The 15,122-nt window shown below is 36.7% G+C and overlaps 4 protein-coding genes across 7 annotated transcripts; 2 read left to right on the top strand and 2 right to left on the bottom strand.

Annotated features, from left to right (window-relative positions):
- Positions 1-4,238: 4,238 nt before the first annotated feature.
- Positions 4,239-6,163, top strand: LOC107922396 (RING-H2 finger protein ATL65-like; the record flags this gene model as incomplete). Its single annotated transcript, XM_041086406.1, is given in 2 exon segments — positions 4,239-4,610; positions 4,613-6,163. Coding segments are annotated over 2 exon segments (1,149 nt in total), but the record flags the coding sequence as incomplete, so codon positions are not given.
- On the top strand, positions 5,836-9,234 carry LOC107922397 (CASP-like protein 5C1). 3 transcript variants are annotated; one of them, XM_016852417.2, is made up of 4 exons: positions 5,836-6,008; positions 8,281-8,476; positions 8,551-8,683; positions 8,792-9,234. In XM_016852417.2, the coding sequence occupies exons 2-4, from the start codon at positions 8,301-8,303 to the stop codon at positions 8,984-8,986; spliced, it is 504 nt and encodes a 167-aa protein (XP_016707906.2). In that variant the 5' UTR covers positions 5,836-6,008; positions 8,281-8,300; the 3' UTR covers positions 8,987-9,234. The 3 variants fall into 3 exon arrangements, with proteins under 3 accessions (XP_016707906.2, XP_016707905.2, XP_016707904.2); XM_016852416.2 differs by lacking the exon at positions 5,836-6,008 and adding an exon at positions 6,387-7,918; XM_016852415.2 differs by lacking the exon at positions 5,836-6,008 and having other exon boundaries at positions 6,387-8,476.
- Positions 9,235-9,842: 608 nt separating this feature from the next.
- LOC107922204 (pentatricopeptide repeat-containing protein At2g15980) lies at positions 9,843-12,650 on the bottom strand. Of its 2 annotated transcripts, XR_001691201.2 has the most exons (3): positions 10,789-12,650; positions 10,500-10,694; positions 9,843-10,410 (listed from the first exon to the last, which is right to left on the bottom strand). XR_001691201.2 is itself a non-coding variant. In XM_016852098.2 (2 exons), exon 1 carries the CDS (start codon positions 12,315-12,317, stop codon positions 10,836-10,838), a length of 1,482 nt encoding a protein of 493 aa, XP_016707587.2. In that variant the 5' UTR covers positions 12,318-12,650; the 3' UTR covers positions 9,843-10,694; positions 10,789-10,835. The 2 variants fall into 2 exon arrangements, 1 of the variants encoding a protein (XP_016707587.2); XM_016852098.2 differs by having other exon boundaries at positions 9,843-10,694.
- Positions 12,651-12,685: 35 nt separating this feature from the next.
- LOC107922205 (plastid division protein PDV2) lies at positions 12,686-14,896 on the bottom strand. The gene is made up of 2 exons (XM_016852099.2): positions 14,361-14,896; positions 12,686-13,407 (listed from the first exon to the last, which is right to left on the bottom strand). Exons 1-2 carry the CDS (start codon positions 14,640-14,642, stop codon positions 12,772-12,774), a joined length of 918 nt encoding a protein of 305 aa, XP_016707588.2. The 5' UTR covers positions 14,643-14,896; the 3' UTR covers positions 12,686-12,771.
- Between the last annotated feature and the right edge of the window lie 226 nt (positions 14,897-15,122).

The raw sequence follows: 15,122 nt of genomic DNA, 5'->3' as shown, positions 1-15,122 counted from the left end.
AATTGACGTCATTAAGTTACATTGACCGACTCAATCTTGTCATTAAAGTACAATCAATAGAAAATCTATTCCATGCTCAAAAAGTCTCATCTTCCATTTTTCTAAGTCATCAATTTTCCTCAATAATTTATTTTATTATTTCTGTCAATAGAAACATTTAATTATTATGGGTAAATATCATAAATAGTCACCCGACTATTACAAACTTTCTTATTAAGTTATTTAATTTTTAAAAATTACAAAATAATCACCTGATTTGACTGACGTAATTGTCAAGTTAATAACTTATTTTTTTAACATTTTTTAATACGCATGATTTCCATGTCATATAATAATTTTTAAAAAATTATTAGTCCAAATCACTTCACCTCACCTTGTCCCTCTCTCTTCTCGGCTCCCTCTCCTCACCACCGCCCTCCCTTGCATATCCCTCTTCCCCGCTATCCCATCTGCCCCCCTCTCTCTCCGTTGTGCCATTAGAACATATTATTTTCTTCTGTTTGATGGCCTAAGCTATTTGGTGATCTTTGACCTTTTATTATTTCATCTCTTTTGAGATTTGGATCTTTTGTTGATTGACAAATTATGATTCAATTGCTTATTTCAAACTTTAATTTTTTCTCAAATTTTTGTTTGATCACATCAATTATTTAGAAAATTCAGAAAGCTCAGAGTAATAATCTTTTCGAACTTTCAAGAATTCATAAAACAAGTTAAAGAACCCACCCACTATGCCCTCGAGCATCATCCATACACTATCTCAAGCTCCTTCACTTACTCTTATCATCAAAATTAATCGTGATGCTTTCTATCTTAGCAACCTTAACACGGTCGCTTGTAAACATGATGGGGCTATCATCAATGGCATCAACACTCATGCTTTTAAAACTTAGTTGTAACTTCTTTGTTTATTAATGATTTTTTAAAAAAACTACAGTGAAATAACAATGCATGATGTGTGGGGGGAGGGGAGAGCGGTGGTAGGGGGAGAAAGACAGTAGAGAAGCGGAGAGAGGTACGGGGTGGGGTGAGGTGAGATGATTTGGGCTAATAATTTTTTTAATTATTTTTTAACATGGAAATAATGTGCATTAAAAATAAATGTTAAAAAAAATTATTCGCTTCCACATCAACCAACTATTAAATATTTAACCGTTTTGAATTTAAAAGAATAAAAAAAATAAGTGTAATTTTTTAATAAGAAAGTTTCTAATAATCAAGTGATAATATATATAATTTACCTTATTATATTAACAATTAAATATCGAGGAAGTTCAAAAATATTAGTCTTCACCTCAACATCCATTCCATTGGTATAGAGCTTAAAGTAATATCATATCATCAGTAGCAAATGATTGAATTACATATTTTGTCATGAGTTCTACATCTACGAGTGTGGAGTTACTTTAAAAAACATATTCTAAAAAAAAGTAAATGCTTAGCTCCATTTTTTTTAATTGGTCAAGGTTAAATTATAAATTTTTATGCGAGTTAAAATATAAAATTTTGGACTTTATAATTTTAGAAAAATTAAATTATAAATTTAAGTACACACTACCAATGTATTAAATATTAACCATTTAGTTTAAAGATTAAGTTTAAGGAGTAAAATTAAAATTTATATTTTTGAAAGAAATTTTTTGTTAAAATATTAGTTTACTTAATGAAAGAGTATAAAAAGATGAAAAATAACATTTTGTTGACAACTCGGTCCATATTTTAAACGGGCCTAATTTTTTGTCTAAACATATTTTCGAGTCTAATATTTTTGCCTAAACCCTTCCAAATTTCGAGTGGACCTTTAGACCTGGACATATAGCTCAACCCATGAACAAATTTATTCAGTACAATACCTAACAATATTACAATTATGATCAATATATCTATTTAACTATTAATCACAATTAAACTATATAATTGGAATATATCTGAATCTAGATTAAAATAATTTTGAACATAAGCCTACATATGATAGGACTTAAATCCAAAATAAAATTTAGACTAAGAACATGTGAATCTGTAAATACACATGAAAAACTCAAACTCAATCAGTCTACGCTCCAAAATCTCAACATTTACTAATATATCATCAATTTTTGTACTCTTCGTAAATTTAAAATTTAGCCTTTTGTGCTTTTATTTCTAGGAGTTTAGTCTAGGGGTGAGCAAAACTCGATTCTACTCGAAAAAATCGAAAAAAAATTTGAATTTCGAGTTAAACGAATCGAGTTAATCGAGTTATTCGAATCAACTCGAATTTTCTTTTCGAATTTCGAGTTCGAATCGAGTTGAGTTTTCGAATTGAATAACTCGAATAATTCGAATATCAAACTATAATATTTTACATTTTTACCCCAAACTCCCAAACCTTTTTACTTTTTTCCCCAAAACTTTTACTCCTTCCCACTTTCCCCCCAAAACTTTTACTCTCCTCCCCTCCCAACCCCCCAATCTACCCAAATCCATTTCCCACCAAAATTTTACTCTCCCATTTATTTTTTTTCAAAATTTTACTCCCAAAAACCCTCAAAATCTTTTATTTTCCCCCACAATTTTTACTCCCTCCCACTTTTCCCCTAAAACTTTTATTCCCTTCCCATCACACCTCCCATCTATCCCAAACCCTCCCCCCTCCATTTTTTTTAATATTTTCCCTCCAAAATTTTACTCCCCTCTATTTACTTTCCCTCAAACTTTTATTCCCCAAAACTTTTTATTTTTCCCCTAAACTTTTACTTCTCACCCTTTACTCTCAAATAAAAAATTAAAATTATCCAAAAAAAATCACTAAACATAAATGGTAATAATTTTATTTATATCTACTATTTATATTATTAAATTAAATTTCACATTTTATATTATATATATTATTGAATTGTTTAGTCATATTGAATATTTATATTAAAATTAAATTATTAATTATGCCATAAAATATTCATGTTAAAATTTTATATTGGTATCAATTTTACATTTTATTTTTAAAATAACTTTTATTAAAAAAAATCATATTTTTACATTTAATATATTTTTTAATTCTAAAATACATAGTGACAAGAATATGAAGATAATTGAAACAACTAAGCAAGCAAAGAAGCTAACCAGTGTATAAAAAATTAATAAATAAATTATGAAGTGATGAAAGTTAATAAAAAATTTGATTAAGGTGGACAAATTTTATTACGATGGATGACAATGGTTACAAGGACCCAAAATTATTTTTTAAAATTTAACTCGAATAAATATATTCGATTCGATTCGATTCGAATTTCATCTCACTCGACTCGATTCGAGAAAACTTCAAATAAAGTTAGAATGATAAAATGAGATTCGAAAATTCGATTAACTCGAAAATTTTCAATTCGATTCGATTCGATCGAATGCTCACCCCTAGTTTAGTCTATCTACTTTTTAGATTTCAAAAATTAGATCCAATTGTTAATATTGTAAAAATTATTTTATTGCTATCAAATAAATATTTTTTATTTCAAAATATTACACCAACAAAATTTAATAAAAAATTAACAATTAGACATAAAATTTGAGATTTAAAATATAAAGACTAAATTCTAAATTTGTAAATAGTGGAAGGAGCTATACATATTTTAACCTTTATTAAGAGTATCGAAATCTCATTGACTGAAAGATTAATGAAATGAATTAATTATATAGTCTGACAGAGAAAGCAGAGTTAAAAAGTCTAAAATCACCACTAAGTGTGTGGTGTGAAAAGCACCACACATTCTTCGCCTGTCTTCCATTTCCTTAAAGGATCCTCACCCTGTGGGTCACCACATCAAATCTTCTTTTCTATTTTTCCAGATTCATGCAGCCATTATAACTTAAACTTACGCTACAGAAGCCCAACCAAACCAATAATCACAAGCCACGCAAGTATCTGATGACCCTGTTTTTGAAGAGATTATTACGTGTCAAGTAGATAAAACATGGACAAACCAGTTGCAAGATGTGTTCATCCGCAGACAATAAAACATCCTCATAGCCTTAAATCCACCAATGTTGGGTCTACCCGCCACCCCCCCACGACAAATCGTTGGGTGAGACCAGACAAAACAGTCAACCCTCAAAATTAAACCTTTCTAACACTTCACTTGCCCAGAACTTAAACGCGAACTCTGAAAGTGAAAACAAATCACCCACCACCACCACCCTCTACGAAACACCTCCATCGCCGATCATGGGGTTCACCACCTGGGCCCCATCTCCATCACCATCTCTGACCCCCTCCCCCTTCTCCCTTGTCATCATCATCACCGCCATCGTCGTCGTCATCATCACCTTCGTTGTCGCCGCCTTCAAAGCTTCCAGTTGACTTCAGCCCACCGTTGATCGCAATGGTGGTAGTAGTTGCTGCAGCATTTTTAGTCGTTACCTATTCGCGTCTAATCTCAAAACGGCTCGTCCCTCTAATTCTCCGTCTACTGAGCTTCTTCCGCCGCCGCCGCCGCCGCCGTTGGTTCCTTCCATCCACCACGACCGACCTTGACTCTCTTCCACCTTCTGATCCCTTCGATCTCCCTCTTTCCCCTTACGGTCTTGATGCCTCTGCCATCAAAACCCTGCCGCTTTCCCTCTATACTTCAAAACTAGACCCAACAACAGCCCCAAAGACTGTGCCGTATGTCTATTGGAGTTCGAAGACAATGAATACGTTCGAACACTCCCAGTTTGCTCGCATGCCTTCCACGTGGATTGCATTGACGTTTGGTTGAAATCACACGCTAACTGCCCACTTTGTAGAGCTGGAATTTTCGCTACAGAATCTCCTTTTACTCCGTTAATGGCAGCCAGAATCCGTCCGAGCCTCGACGACCCCGTTTTTGAGAACAACACATTGGAGTCCCTAACTGAAACTCCTCTGCAATCTTTTCCAAATAACACCATAACGGAGATAACCGAAGAACCGTCACCCAGAAGAAGGAACGGGAATAGCAATTGCGAGGAGAGGTTTAATTTTGTTTTAAAAAGGTTATATTCATTTGGGTTCGAGAGGAGTTTAGCCGCAGAGAGGATGATAACCGAGCCGAACACAGCGTCGCCTTGGAGGTACAGGAGAGGAGGGAATGGATTTTGGAGCAGAAGGACGTCTCCGTTTGGGTCATTAATGATGAAACCCAGGGTTTTCTCGTTTAGGTACTACGGAGGGATCAAAGCTTCGCCATTTTTTGGTCGGAGAGGGTTTTTTCCATTGTCGGTATCAAGTGTTAGATTTACCGCCGCAGGCGGAGGCTCGTCGAGAAGAAGTAAGTCGATGGCGAGTCCGATGTTTTTAAGATCAGCAGCTTCAAGTGTGGCGGCTTTCTCGTCGAGTCGGCTCAGATGCGGGGATCCAGAGGCGCTGCTATCACCGGAGAGGTTTAACAGAAGATAAAAAAAAAGTTCATTGTTCCAAGAAAAACCCAGAGGACACGTGGAAGGCCGGATAGAGAGGAGGAGAGAAGGGAAGAGAAGGGACGGTTGGAGATTGGTGTTGGGGGAGGGGTCGAATTAATGGGGAAGAAAGAGTTAATGGAGGAGAAGGGGGGGTTGTGGCAAAGCAAGTGAGCGTCGAAAAAGGGGCGGGGGGCATTAATGAAAGGTGGGGAGTGACAATTAATGAGAAAATTGACTAGAGATAGACATGACACGTCACGGTTTTTGAGCTTTTCTTACGCTTGACATGAGCCTGCCAGCCTAATAACATTGAAGAAGAAGAGCAGGGGAGGGAGAAAATAAGAAAAAAGAAAAAGGAAAAGGAAGAAGCGTCATTAAATGCAGCGCAGGCACAGACGTTGGGGTTAAACTGAACTAAAGGTTGTTTATATTGGTATTTGGGTTGGGTTCCAAACTAACATTTTGGTTGATTGAGTTTGGGTTGGATTTGGTACTTTCCACCCACATCATCTGCTTTGTTTTGGCATGTGGGCATGGACCGCTACCATCTGCTCTTATTATTTATAGTTGACTAAGCAAACGCCATGCCATGAAATGAAAGAAGCACAACGGGCAGTGTGAGTGAGATCTATTTAATATTCCTTTCTGTTGCTCATTTTATGCAGTACTAGTCTCTAAATGAGGCGTCAAGACTTCATTTTGTTTCTTCGGTTCGGTTCTCTCTCTCTCTCTCCTGTGAATTCAATGGAGAATTAGAGACATTAATTTTGGATATCATAGCTACACATTCCCCTTCCCCTTTTACTGTGTCATTGTTGCATTTCAACTAACAATAAATATATATAAATACATACCATGCTTTAATGTTATTTACATAGTTTATTGAAGGTCTAAATTACCCTTCTCTTATTCACATCAATAAAATTTGAGAAAATAAAAAGATACAATGACAGATGAGCTACTCAGAAACATATCATATGCAGTTGATATGATCTGCTGTACCCTGTAATGTCCTCATCCTCGTTTATCCAGTTATAAGCTATTTGTTAGTATTTGGGTATATTACATCAACATCCTTCAACTTTTTTCTTGTTCACACTCCACTGCAATAGCTTATCAATACCCTACAAACCACTCCTAATGGATTTAACACTATTACCACCAAGAGCTGAACATTATCAACAAATTACTTTTTAAGGTCGTTTGATATATGCTACTAGATGCCGCAATTCATCATCTTCAATGCATTGGTTGAAGATATTAGGGTTCCTCAATGATTGAACTGGACAAAAGGTTTGAACATCTTTTTTACCGAACCCCATCTGGTAGTATCCTCATATGTTGAGCTTTGGTGTATAAATCAAACCCAACCACGAGGTCCTTTCCAGGGAGATCAGATCCCAATACTGTAGTCTTTATTGAACATCCTGGGAAAAAATGGATGTTAATAGGCTTACTAATCCAGTGAGTAGCAAAGACTTGATCTGCCGCTGAGTTGAAATAACGGACATGCGGTTTCCAAAACTCTAAAGCTAGTATCTTTGGATTCATGATGGTTTCAGCTGCACCAGTATCTATAAAGGCAATAACAGTAATGGGCTTAGTGTATTTATCTAAATAAATGGATACTGGTATCTGAGGGATAGAGACTTTCATAGAGGTAGAAAGAATCTGGGCCTCTTGGGTCTTAATAGCTGTCATTTGATGATGAATCTGAGTCTGATACAATTCCTTGGATAACACGGAGTGATTGTTCCGTTGGTTCATCATCAATGGAGAAAAGGAATTCAAGATCATCTTCTTCTCTGATCTTAATTCCTGATTCTTGCTGTATTTGTTGAATCATCCTGGACCCCTTTTTATTGTTTGGGCAGTTTTTTGCAAAATGACCCTTTTGATTACAGATATAACATCTGTTGGATTTGTTTCCCCTTGGAGATCTCTTTTTCTTCTGGTAAAATTAAAGGGGTTTTGTGTGATTTACCCATTAGGAGTTGACTATTGAAAGTGATAGCACCTAGATCAGAAGACAGATGCCGGCAAGAGATAACGCTAATAAATGAATTTTGGATGCTTCCTGCTTTAAATTCCTGCATTTATCCACTCACTTATTCAGAAATTTTTAGAGTGGGAACTGAGAAGATTTGAGTATCTCAAAGAAAAAAAAAAGGGGGGAGGGCCTTAGTGGTATGCCATATGTAAAAAATAATAATATGCTATCTATCTGCCTGTTAATGTACAATGTAAAAAAAATTATAAGCTATGTTATTGGAATTTGGGTAAATGCTGGTACTTGGAATAGTACAAGGTTTTAAAAGATAAGAACTGATCCACTCATGTAATCAACCAAGGGATGTTTGCCATCAACAACACAAGAGCAGGGGATGTTGAAGGCCAACCTTAACCCTGATTTTTCCTTAATGGGGGCAGCAAATGACATCATCTTTCCCACTAATAAGGAAGTCTATAAAGCTATGACATGTGGAAAGTCCACAGCTCTACCTTTTAAAAGCATCGGCTTATCCAGGTTCCTTCACTCCTATGCACATTAGTTTCGTGGGAAAATTTCACATTTTTTAATGATATCCTAATGTTATTGGCCTCGATAAAGTGGTTTGCTTTTAGGCCCTCATCTCATGATGCTTCCATTTTCCTACCTACAGACCATGGAATAAGAATGGTGGAAAGTATATATGAAATTGTTGATATATAGAATAAGAATAGCAACTCTAAGCTCTCTGCTACAATCTGTTTGTTGATATTGTGAATCACTTCTTGGTTGCTTATGAAAACTTGACAGCGGTTAAATTTATCAACTTTCTTATCGGCAATATAGGAAATTGTGGAATCACATGTATCACTGATCATATATACATGTGATGTGTTTAGATGACGAGTTTAGTGGTGGGATGAGAGCCGTCCAGTCGGCAGAGAATTTCCAGAACAAAATGGCAATGGAAGGGGTGCCTGGCTCTTTAGGCACCAGTGTTGGGTTTTCATTGAGAATAGGACAGACCCTGTTTTCTTCTGCTTCTCTTCTCTTCATGTCATTGGGAGTGGAGTTCTACAGCTATTCTGCTTTCTGGTATGTCATCTAGTTTTATTTAATCTTATTGCTGGGGTTCTTCTCTGTTAACAACAATTTTTTCTTCATTTCAGCTATTTGGTAACAACCATGGGATTAGTGATTCCATGGAGTTGTACATTGGCAGTGCTGGATGGGTACTCTGTAGTGGTTAAATGCCCTGTTCGTCAGCCTGGAATATTGTTCATAATAGCTGCAGGAGATTGGGTATGAGTGGGCTATTGATATGTCAGTTTTTGAGCGACTTAGATTTTTATGCAAGGAGAGGATGGTATTTGAAGGAGGTGAAAAGTGATAATAAATGTGTGATGACAGGTGTTATCGGTTCTGACGCTAGCCGCAGCATGTTCAACAGCTAGCGTGGTGGATCTCCTTTTCCAGACAAGCAGCTCCTTTTGCACTCCAAAGTGTTGCAGTAGATATCAACTGTCAGCTGCTATGGCGTTTCTCACTTGGTTTCTGTCTTTGGCTTCAGCGCTTCTCAATCTATGGTTACTCCCTTCCTCGTAAGTTTCTCTAGGTTTTATACTATAAATGTTGCGTCTCAAGGTAAATGTAATGTAGATTATTGGGAGAGCATCACCATGCGGAAACAAAGGGCAGGTAGGTAGATGGGATAAAAGATAGGTCACAATCATGTAAAGTTTAAAACCTTAACCTAGTTTATGTATATTCTGCCACTTCACACATAATCCGCCTGCTGATGCTAACTTTATGCTTCTCTCTGCTCCTATCTTAACCAATTTCTATTCTGTTAACTTCATTCAACAATTTCCTGATAGTAGGTTGTGGCGGATCTTTTTACATCATAAGATTCAACATGGATCATACTTCATTCATTTAACTATATCCATTCATTATTTAGCATTTCAAGTATATTTATATTTATTTTCGTACCTAAACTTTTTTGGACTCATTTCGATTTTTATTTTTATAAATATTTCCAAAATCAGATTGACGATCGAATTAATTTTTAACTTGATTTAGAGCAATTCATAGATAAAATAATTGATTTAACCCTCTTTCTGAATTAATACCCAATCGGTTCGATATAAGCATTTTTTTTTGAAGGGGGGAGTTAGGAGGAAGGGTCAAGCTGAAAAGAGTTGCCATTTCAAGCCTTTTTTTTTTGTTCTCAAGCTAGTTTCAAAAGTAATTGAACCTTAAATTATGCAACAAACTTGAGATTGAAATAAAAACTCAAAAAAAAATGCAAATAGTATTATATTTTATTCTCTATATATAGAATATTAGAAAGAAAAAATTGCTTGATATGTTACCAATGAAATATTTATACTCCACAAGGTCGCATACTCCCTTTAGGGGGTTTAGTAAAAAAAAAAAAAAGCAGTGGAAGAAATGCACGTTGCAGCATTTGAACTGTACTTGTAGAATAAAAATAAAATCTTTTCAAACTCGGCTTTACATGTTAATCGAGTATTCAAAAGTTGAGCTTGGCCAACAACAAACTAGTCGCATTCTTTTAGTCGAGCCTGAATACACAAGTAGCTTGACTCATTTATCAATTGGCAGGGAACACTTTTTATGTATTTGGTGTATGCATTAGTGTAAACCACAAAGGACGGACTCTTTGGATGTTCTTTCCTTCACCCTTTTCATCTTTGGACGGACCATATCTTCCTTCAAGGAACTTGCTGCATCATGTCTTTTATAATCAAGTAGGATTCAAACCCATTATTCCATGAATCAATCAACGTGGTATTAATGCACTTAGCTTATTTCTTTAGAGCTCTCGGTGTGAGACTGACATACTAAGCAAAGTTTTCCATTTCGGGGTATCTGGTTTACATTCCATTTCCTGAATAAACTTCACTACCTCGTCAAAGCTTGTCAGCCTTTCCAAGAAGATCAATAATGCAACCATAGAGCTCCCTTCTTAGATCAATCATTTAATATATTTCTATATTCTTGTTCTAATAAACAAAGCTTGGCATCAGTATTGCATTTCATACAAGTACTCTTATCACAATCATGTATCTATTCTGAAGCTGGGAATACTTACTTGGACTGCTTATTACTTCAATTACGATAGCACCTCAACCTGCCTCCATCTTCATGGCCACATTGCTATGTTTGTTATTACTGAATATATCAGAGAGCCATCTTCAAAGTAAACTACATCCTTTTTGCACAAAGAATAAGATATCCTCCCTTGCACCATGACCAATATTTCTAAAGCATCCTCCCAACAATTGACCTGCATTATCCAAAATGAATCTCGATAAAGCTTAGACAACCACCATCTAGCAACAAAAAGCACAAAACCGATACAAATTGCAAGAACAACTTACCATCACTATTCAAACAGGTCTGCTCCAACTAGTAAAACAGTAGACATCTAATTCCCCCCCTGCTCTTTATGAGTTTCTAACACCTCCTTTCTCAACATTGTTACCATTTCCTCATTTCCCTGTCTTAAATAACCATCTATAAAAGCATCATATATCTCCAGATTCAGCTTAAACCCTTTCCCCACCATCTCTGCTTGAAGCTTTAGCGCTTCCTCCATCTTTCCGTCCACACACAAACCTTTTATTAAAAGTTCATAACTTATCCCTGTTGGGCAAACACCAACTTCTCTCATTGCTTTCATTATCTCAAGAGCTTCTAGTACCATACCTTTATCACAAAGTCCTCTAATCAACAGTTCCACGGTTAAACTCTGTGGTCTAAAATCTTTCCTACACATATCCCTGTATATCAACATAGCTGAATTGATATCTGCAGCTTTACAATATCCATTAATAAGATTCTCATAAGTAACACAAGTTGCCTTTATTCCATTCAATTCCATTTCTGTAAACAACTCTTCAGCTCTTATAATCTCTCCACTTTTACATAATCCATCAATCAAAGTATTAAAAGCCACAATATCGGGCTCTAATCCCTTAACTTTCATTTCCGCCCACAAGTACTCTGCTTCTCTCACCTTCCCTTCCTCACAAAAAGCTGCCATTAAAACACTGTAACTATAACTATTTGGAACACACCCTAAGCTCTCCATTACACACCAAACCTCTCTCACTTTCTCCAACAATCCTTCACGGTAAAAACAGAGCATCAAAGCGTTAAAAGTATGCACATTTGGCCGGACTTTTGAAACCCTTTTCACATCACTTTCAGTCTCACCATTACCTACTACAAAAACCTCTTTATAAACCTCATATCCCTTACTTGCTCCACAACATTTCGAAACCTCAGAAATCAAAGCATTACAAGTACAAACCTGAGGGCTAATCCTTCTAGACATTAACATTCTAACAATCTCAATAGACCCATCAAGCCGTTTCATTTGCAAACAAGATTTTACCAACAAATCGAACACAAACGGGGCAGAACCACACTGATTATAAGTTTTAACTAACAATTCAAATAGTTTGAAATGAGTGGGTTCATTATCGATACCTGGGGTCCGAATTGCAAGGCGGATGAGTTCCCGGGCACGGGTTTTGAGTCGAGCACGAGAGAGGATGTGAATTATGGTGGAATAGGAGGAGAGGTCGTGGTTACAGAGGGACTTGTGTTGGGTGAAGAGGAAGAAGCGGAGGGCAAGGTGGGGATTGTTTTTGAGTTGGAGGGTAATTTGGGAGAACTGGAAAGGGGTGAAACCGGATGGGAAGAGGGTGAGGACGGTGGACCAGCGAGACTTGGAGCGATTATGGGTGAGGATGGAGGTGACGGTGGAGATTGGGTCGGGTTGATCGGACGGCGGAGAAGTGGTGTCGGGGAAGGCGGAAGAGGAGAAGAAATACAAAGGAATAAGGGGTTCTTTTGAGGTTCTGGAAAGGACATGATGGGTTTTAAGAATTTGGGTAGCCATTGCAAATGTTTAATTGTGAACAATAGACCCACTACTTACTTTGAGCCCTTTTCAATGTTTCATGATGCAGAATTGGTTACTTTTCTTCGCTTCATTTCGACACTGGTGCAACATGGCCTAATTTCAGCTCTTTTTATTTTAGTGGTGCTTGTCCTGAAACTATAAACTTTGCAGCTCGTTGAGACGAGGATTTGATGTTATGGAAATGGACGGTTCAAAGGTGGAAGCAAAAAACATACTTCAATTTCCTGCATACCATCCATTGTTTTTTTTTCTTTGAGAGGGGAGGGAGGAGATGGTACATGCATATCTTCCATTGTTATCCCATTTCAATTTCACACACGCATAAATCAACCTCAATTTAGAACTATGAAAAACCACCCAAGTAAAACTTCATTGCAACTAATTTAGCAATAAAAGTAAAGTTATCAACACATTAGGAAGTGATATCAAATCAACCGCACCCATAATTTACATCTGGCTTGGAAACAATGGACTCAAATGGTATTTCAATCCTCTCTTTCACCAAGCATCGAGCTTCCCCATTCTCCATTACCAGAATTTTCCCAGGTGGACATGGATCACTGGAATTCTTCTCTTCAGTTGCACGTTGCTGACTTGTGCCAAAAACCTTGACACGGTTGCCTTTCCCGAGATTCGGCACAAAATTGGACAGGCTTAATATGTATATTACACCAACAAGTGGAAGCACCATCTTCACAGCTGAACCTATGATGTAGCTAAATCCTTTCCTCAAGCTTTTGGATTCATCTTGATGTTGTTTTGGGTTCTTTGCTTCATTTGTTGGGTCACTGATGGAAACCCCATTTGGGGAAGACTTGTATGTTGACTGTAAGTGTGACAATGAGCCATTATCCAAAACCAAGGATCGTGGGAGGCGACTTGGATATGGGGGAAGGAGGAGATCACTGTTGTTCTCCACTGTTTTACTAACAAAAGCAGAAGCCTCGAGAATCACTTCCATGTCCTTCCCTTGATATTCTTTGAGCTTCTCCAAGACCACCCTCCGGCTATAATCAATCTCAGCAAGGGCAACTTCCTTCTCATAACTCTGCTGATGTTGCAGATTCTAAACCATTCAAATGATAATGATAAATAATGGTGTTATTTTTCTTTAAAAAATGTTATCAACACAAACATCTATCTATTTCTACGCATAGCCTTTTTATGCACGCAAAGACATAACGAGCCAAGTTCAGTGAATTGGCATAGATCCAATATGTAAGTCAAAGAAAGGAAAAGACAACTAAGACTTTGAATTCTTGGAAGTTCAATTCTTCCTCAAGTAAATTCATATAGAAATAAGTTACTTTGCTCCTACTCCAGAAAAACAGCGAAAGAATGACCTCAATCATGTAACCATATGTTGTGAAAATGGGAAGTGCTAATTTTGGAAAATTAGAATGATTGGGAACATGGTGTAAATGAATTAATTCAATAGATACAGAAAGTAACATTTCCAAGTCAGCAAGTTTAGTTTTAGGGTTTTACTATAACAAGGCTATCTAAAAAAACTCACAAAACCAGAAAAGATAAATTAGTCTCTATAGACCATAAAACAGAACCGACATGAATGATACCTCGGTTCTACCAAAAATAAAAATAAAAACCCCACAAAGAATGTAGTGCAATCAGTAGGCAAAAGACCAGACCATTGGCACTAATCTATAAATAGGTAGAAGCGATAAAACCAAGATTAATCTCTGACCCAAAAAATGCAATACAAGCCTACCCGTATCTTCGACTACACAATTTCTAAACATTTCAAACAATCATCATTAACCATTTTTGACTTGTTCTTAAGTTCCATAGCATAAAAATTTGGAGTCGAAATTAGGATCCCACGGGTAATTTTCAATTTTTCCTTTAGTTTTATATATATTCACATGCATACATGTCTATAACAGAGTTACAAGAACGAAATAAAATCAGGGTCATTCAAGGGCCTAGGGTTTATAACATACGAACCCAATATCTAACAAAATGGGGAGGGAAAAGTTAAGATATTTGAGGTTAACAAACCTGTAAAGCAAGGAGCTGGGATTCAAGTGATTCAAGGGCATCTCGAATATCCAAAAGTCTCTCGGTAGTTTCTTCTGCTTCTTCTTCATCATCAGCTCCACCGAGAGTTTGATGGGGTTTGTCTCCATTCAAGCTAGCATTTTTATCAGTTTGTTTTCCTTCTTGGCTTTGCTTGTAGGGAGAAACAGGGTTTCCGGAGGTGGCTTTTGTGATGCAGTTGCTGATTTTCAATCTCAGCTCTGTAGCTCTTGCTAATGCTAACCCTACTCCCTCTTCTTCCATTTCTTTCCCTTCCTCACTCTCCCCCCTTTTTTTTCTCACCTGTTTTCCTGTTGCTAGTAGTAGTAAAATGAGTTGAATTTAAATCACAAATAAAAGGAAAAAGAAAAAAAAACTGAGAGGAAAATGGGCTTTGGTTGTTAAGAGACCAAAGGGGGTCTGAAAATGGAGGGAGAGAAGAATCTCATCTTTTCCATGCTTAGACCAGGGTCCTTTCATTTAATTTTTCTTTTTTCTTTTTTTCTGTTGGGGGGTGCAGCATAAGGCCAAGAAATTGGGCTAATAAACCCAAAGCCCCAAAAGCAATTTGGAAGAGCAAACAACTCTAGCCTCTACTTTGCAAAACAAGATTATGTGGGCTCTCTGCCTATGGCACCTATGGTTCCTATGCTGCCACCTGGGAGGTGGATGATAAACCTACTCGTTTTTTCATTTTTCCTTCTCTTCTCGAATAAAATGGTGTATTTTTAGATTAGGCTTCAC

This window comes from Gossypium hirsutum, chromosome D01 (assembly GCF_007990345.1).
Source record: "Gossypium hirsutum isolate 1008001.06 chromosome D01, Gossypium_hirsutum_v2.1, whole genome shotgun sequence".
Lineage (NCBI taxonomy): Eukaryota > Viridiplantae > Streptophyta > Magnoliopsida > Malvales > Malvaceae > Gossypium > Gossypium hirsutum.
Note: the sequence above shows the minus strand (reverse complement) of the source record. Positions and strands in the feature narration are given on the sequence as shown.

Coding starts and splice junctions, on each gene's coding strand:
- LOC107922204 (XM_016852098.2), bottom strand. CDS start 12,317: ATGGCTACCCAAATTCTTAAAACCCATCATGTCCTTTCCAGAACCTCA.
- LOC107922205 (XM_016852099.2), bottom strand. CDS start 14,642: ATGGAAGAAGAGGGAGTAGGGTTAGCATTAGCAAGAGCTACAGAGCTG. Junction 13,408..14,360: donor CCCAGCTCCTTGCTTTACAG/GTTTGTTAACCT, acceptor TGAATGGTTTAG/AATCTGCAACATCAGCAGAG.
- LOC107922397 (XM_016852415.2), top strand. CDS start 8,271: ATGTGTTTAGATGACGAGTTTAGTGGTGGGATGAGAGCCGTCCAGTCG. Junction 8,477..8,550: donor TACAGCTATTCTGCTTTCTG/GTATGTCATCTA, acceptor TCTTCATTTCAG/CTATTTGGTAACAACCATGG. Junction 8,684..8,791: donor TAATAGCTGCAGGAGATTGG/GTATGAGTGGGC, acceptor GTGTGATGACAG/GTGTTATCGGTTCTGACGCT.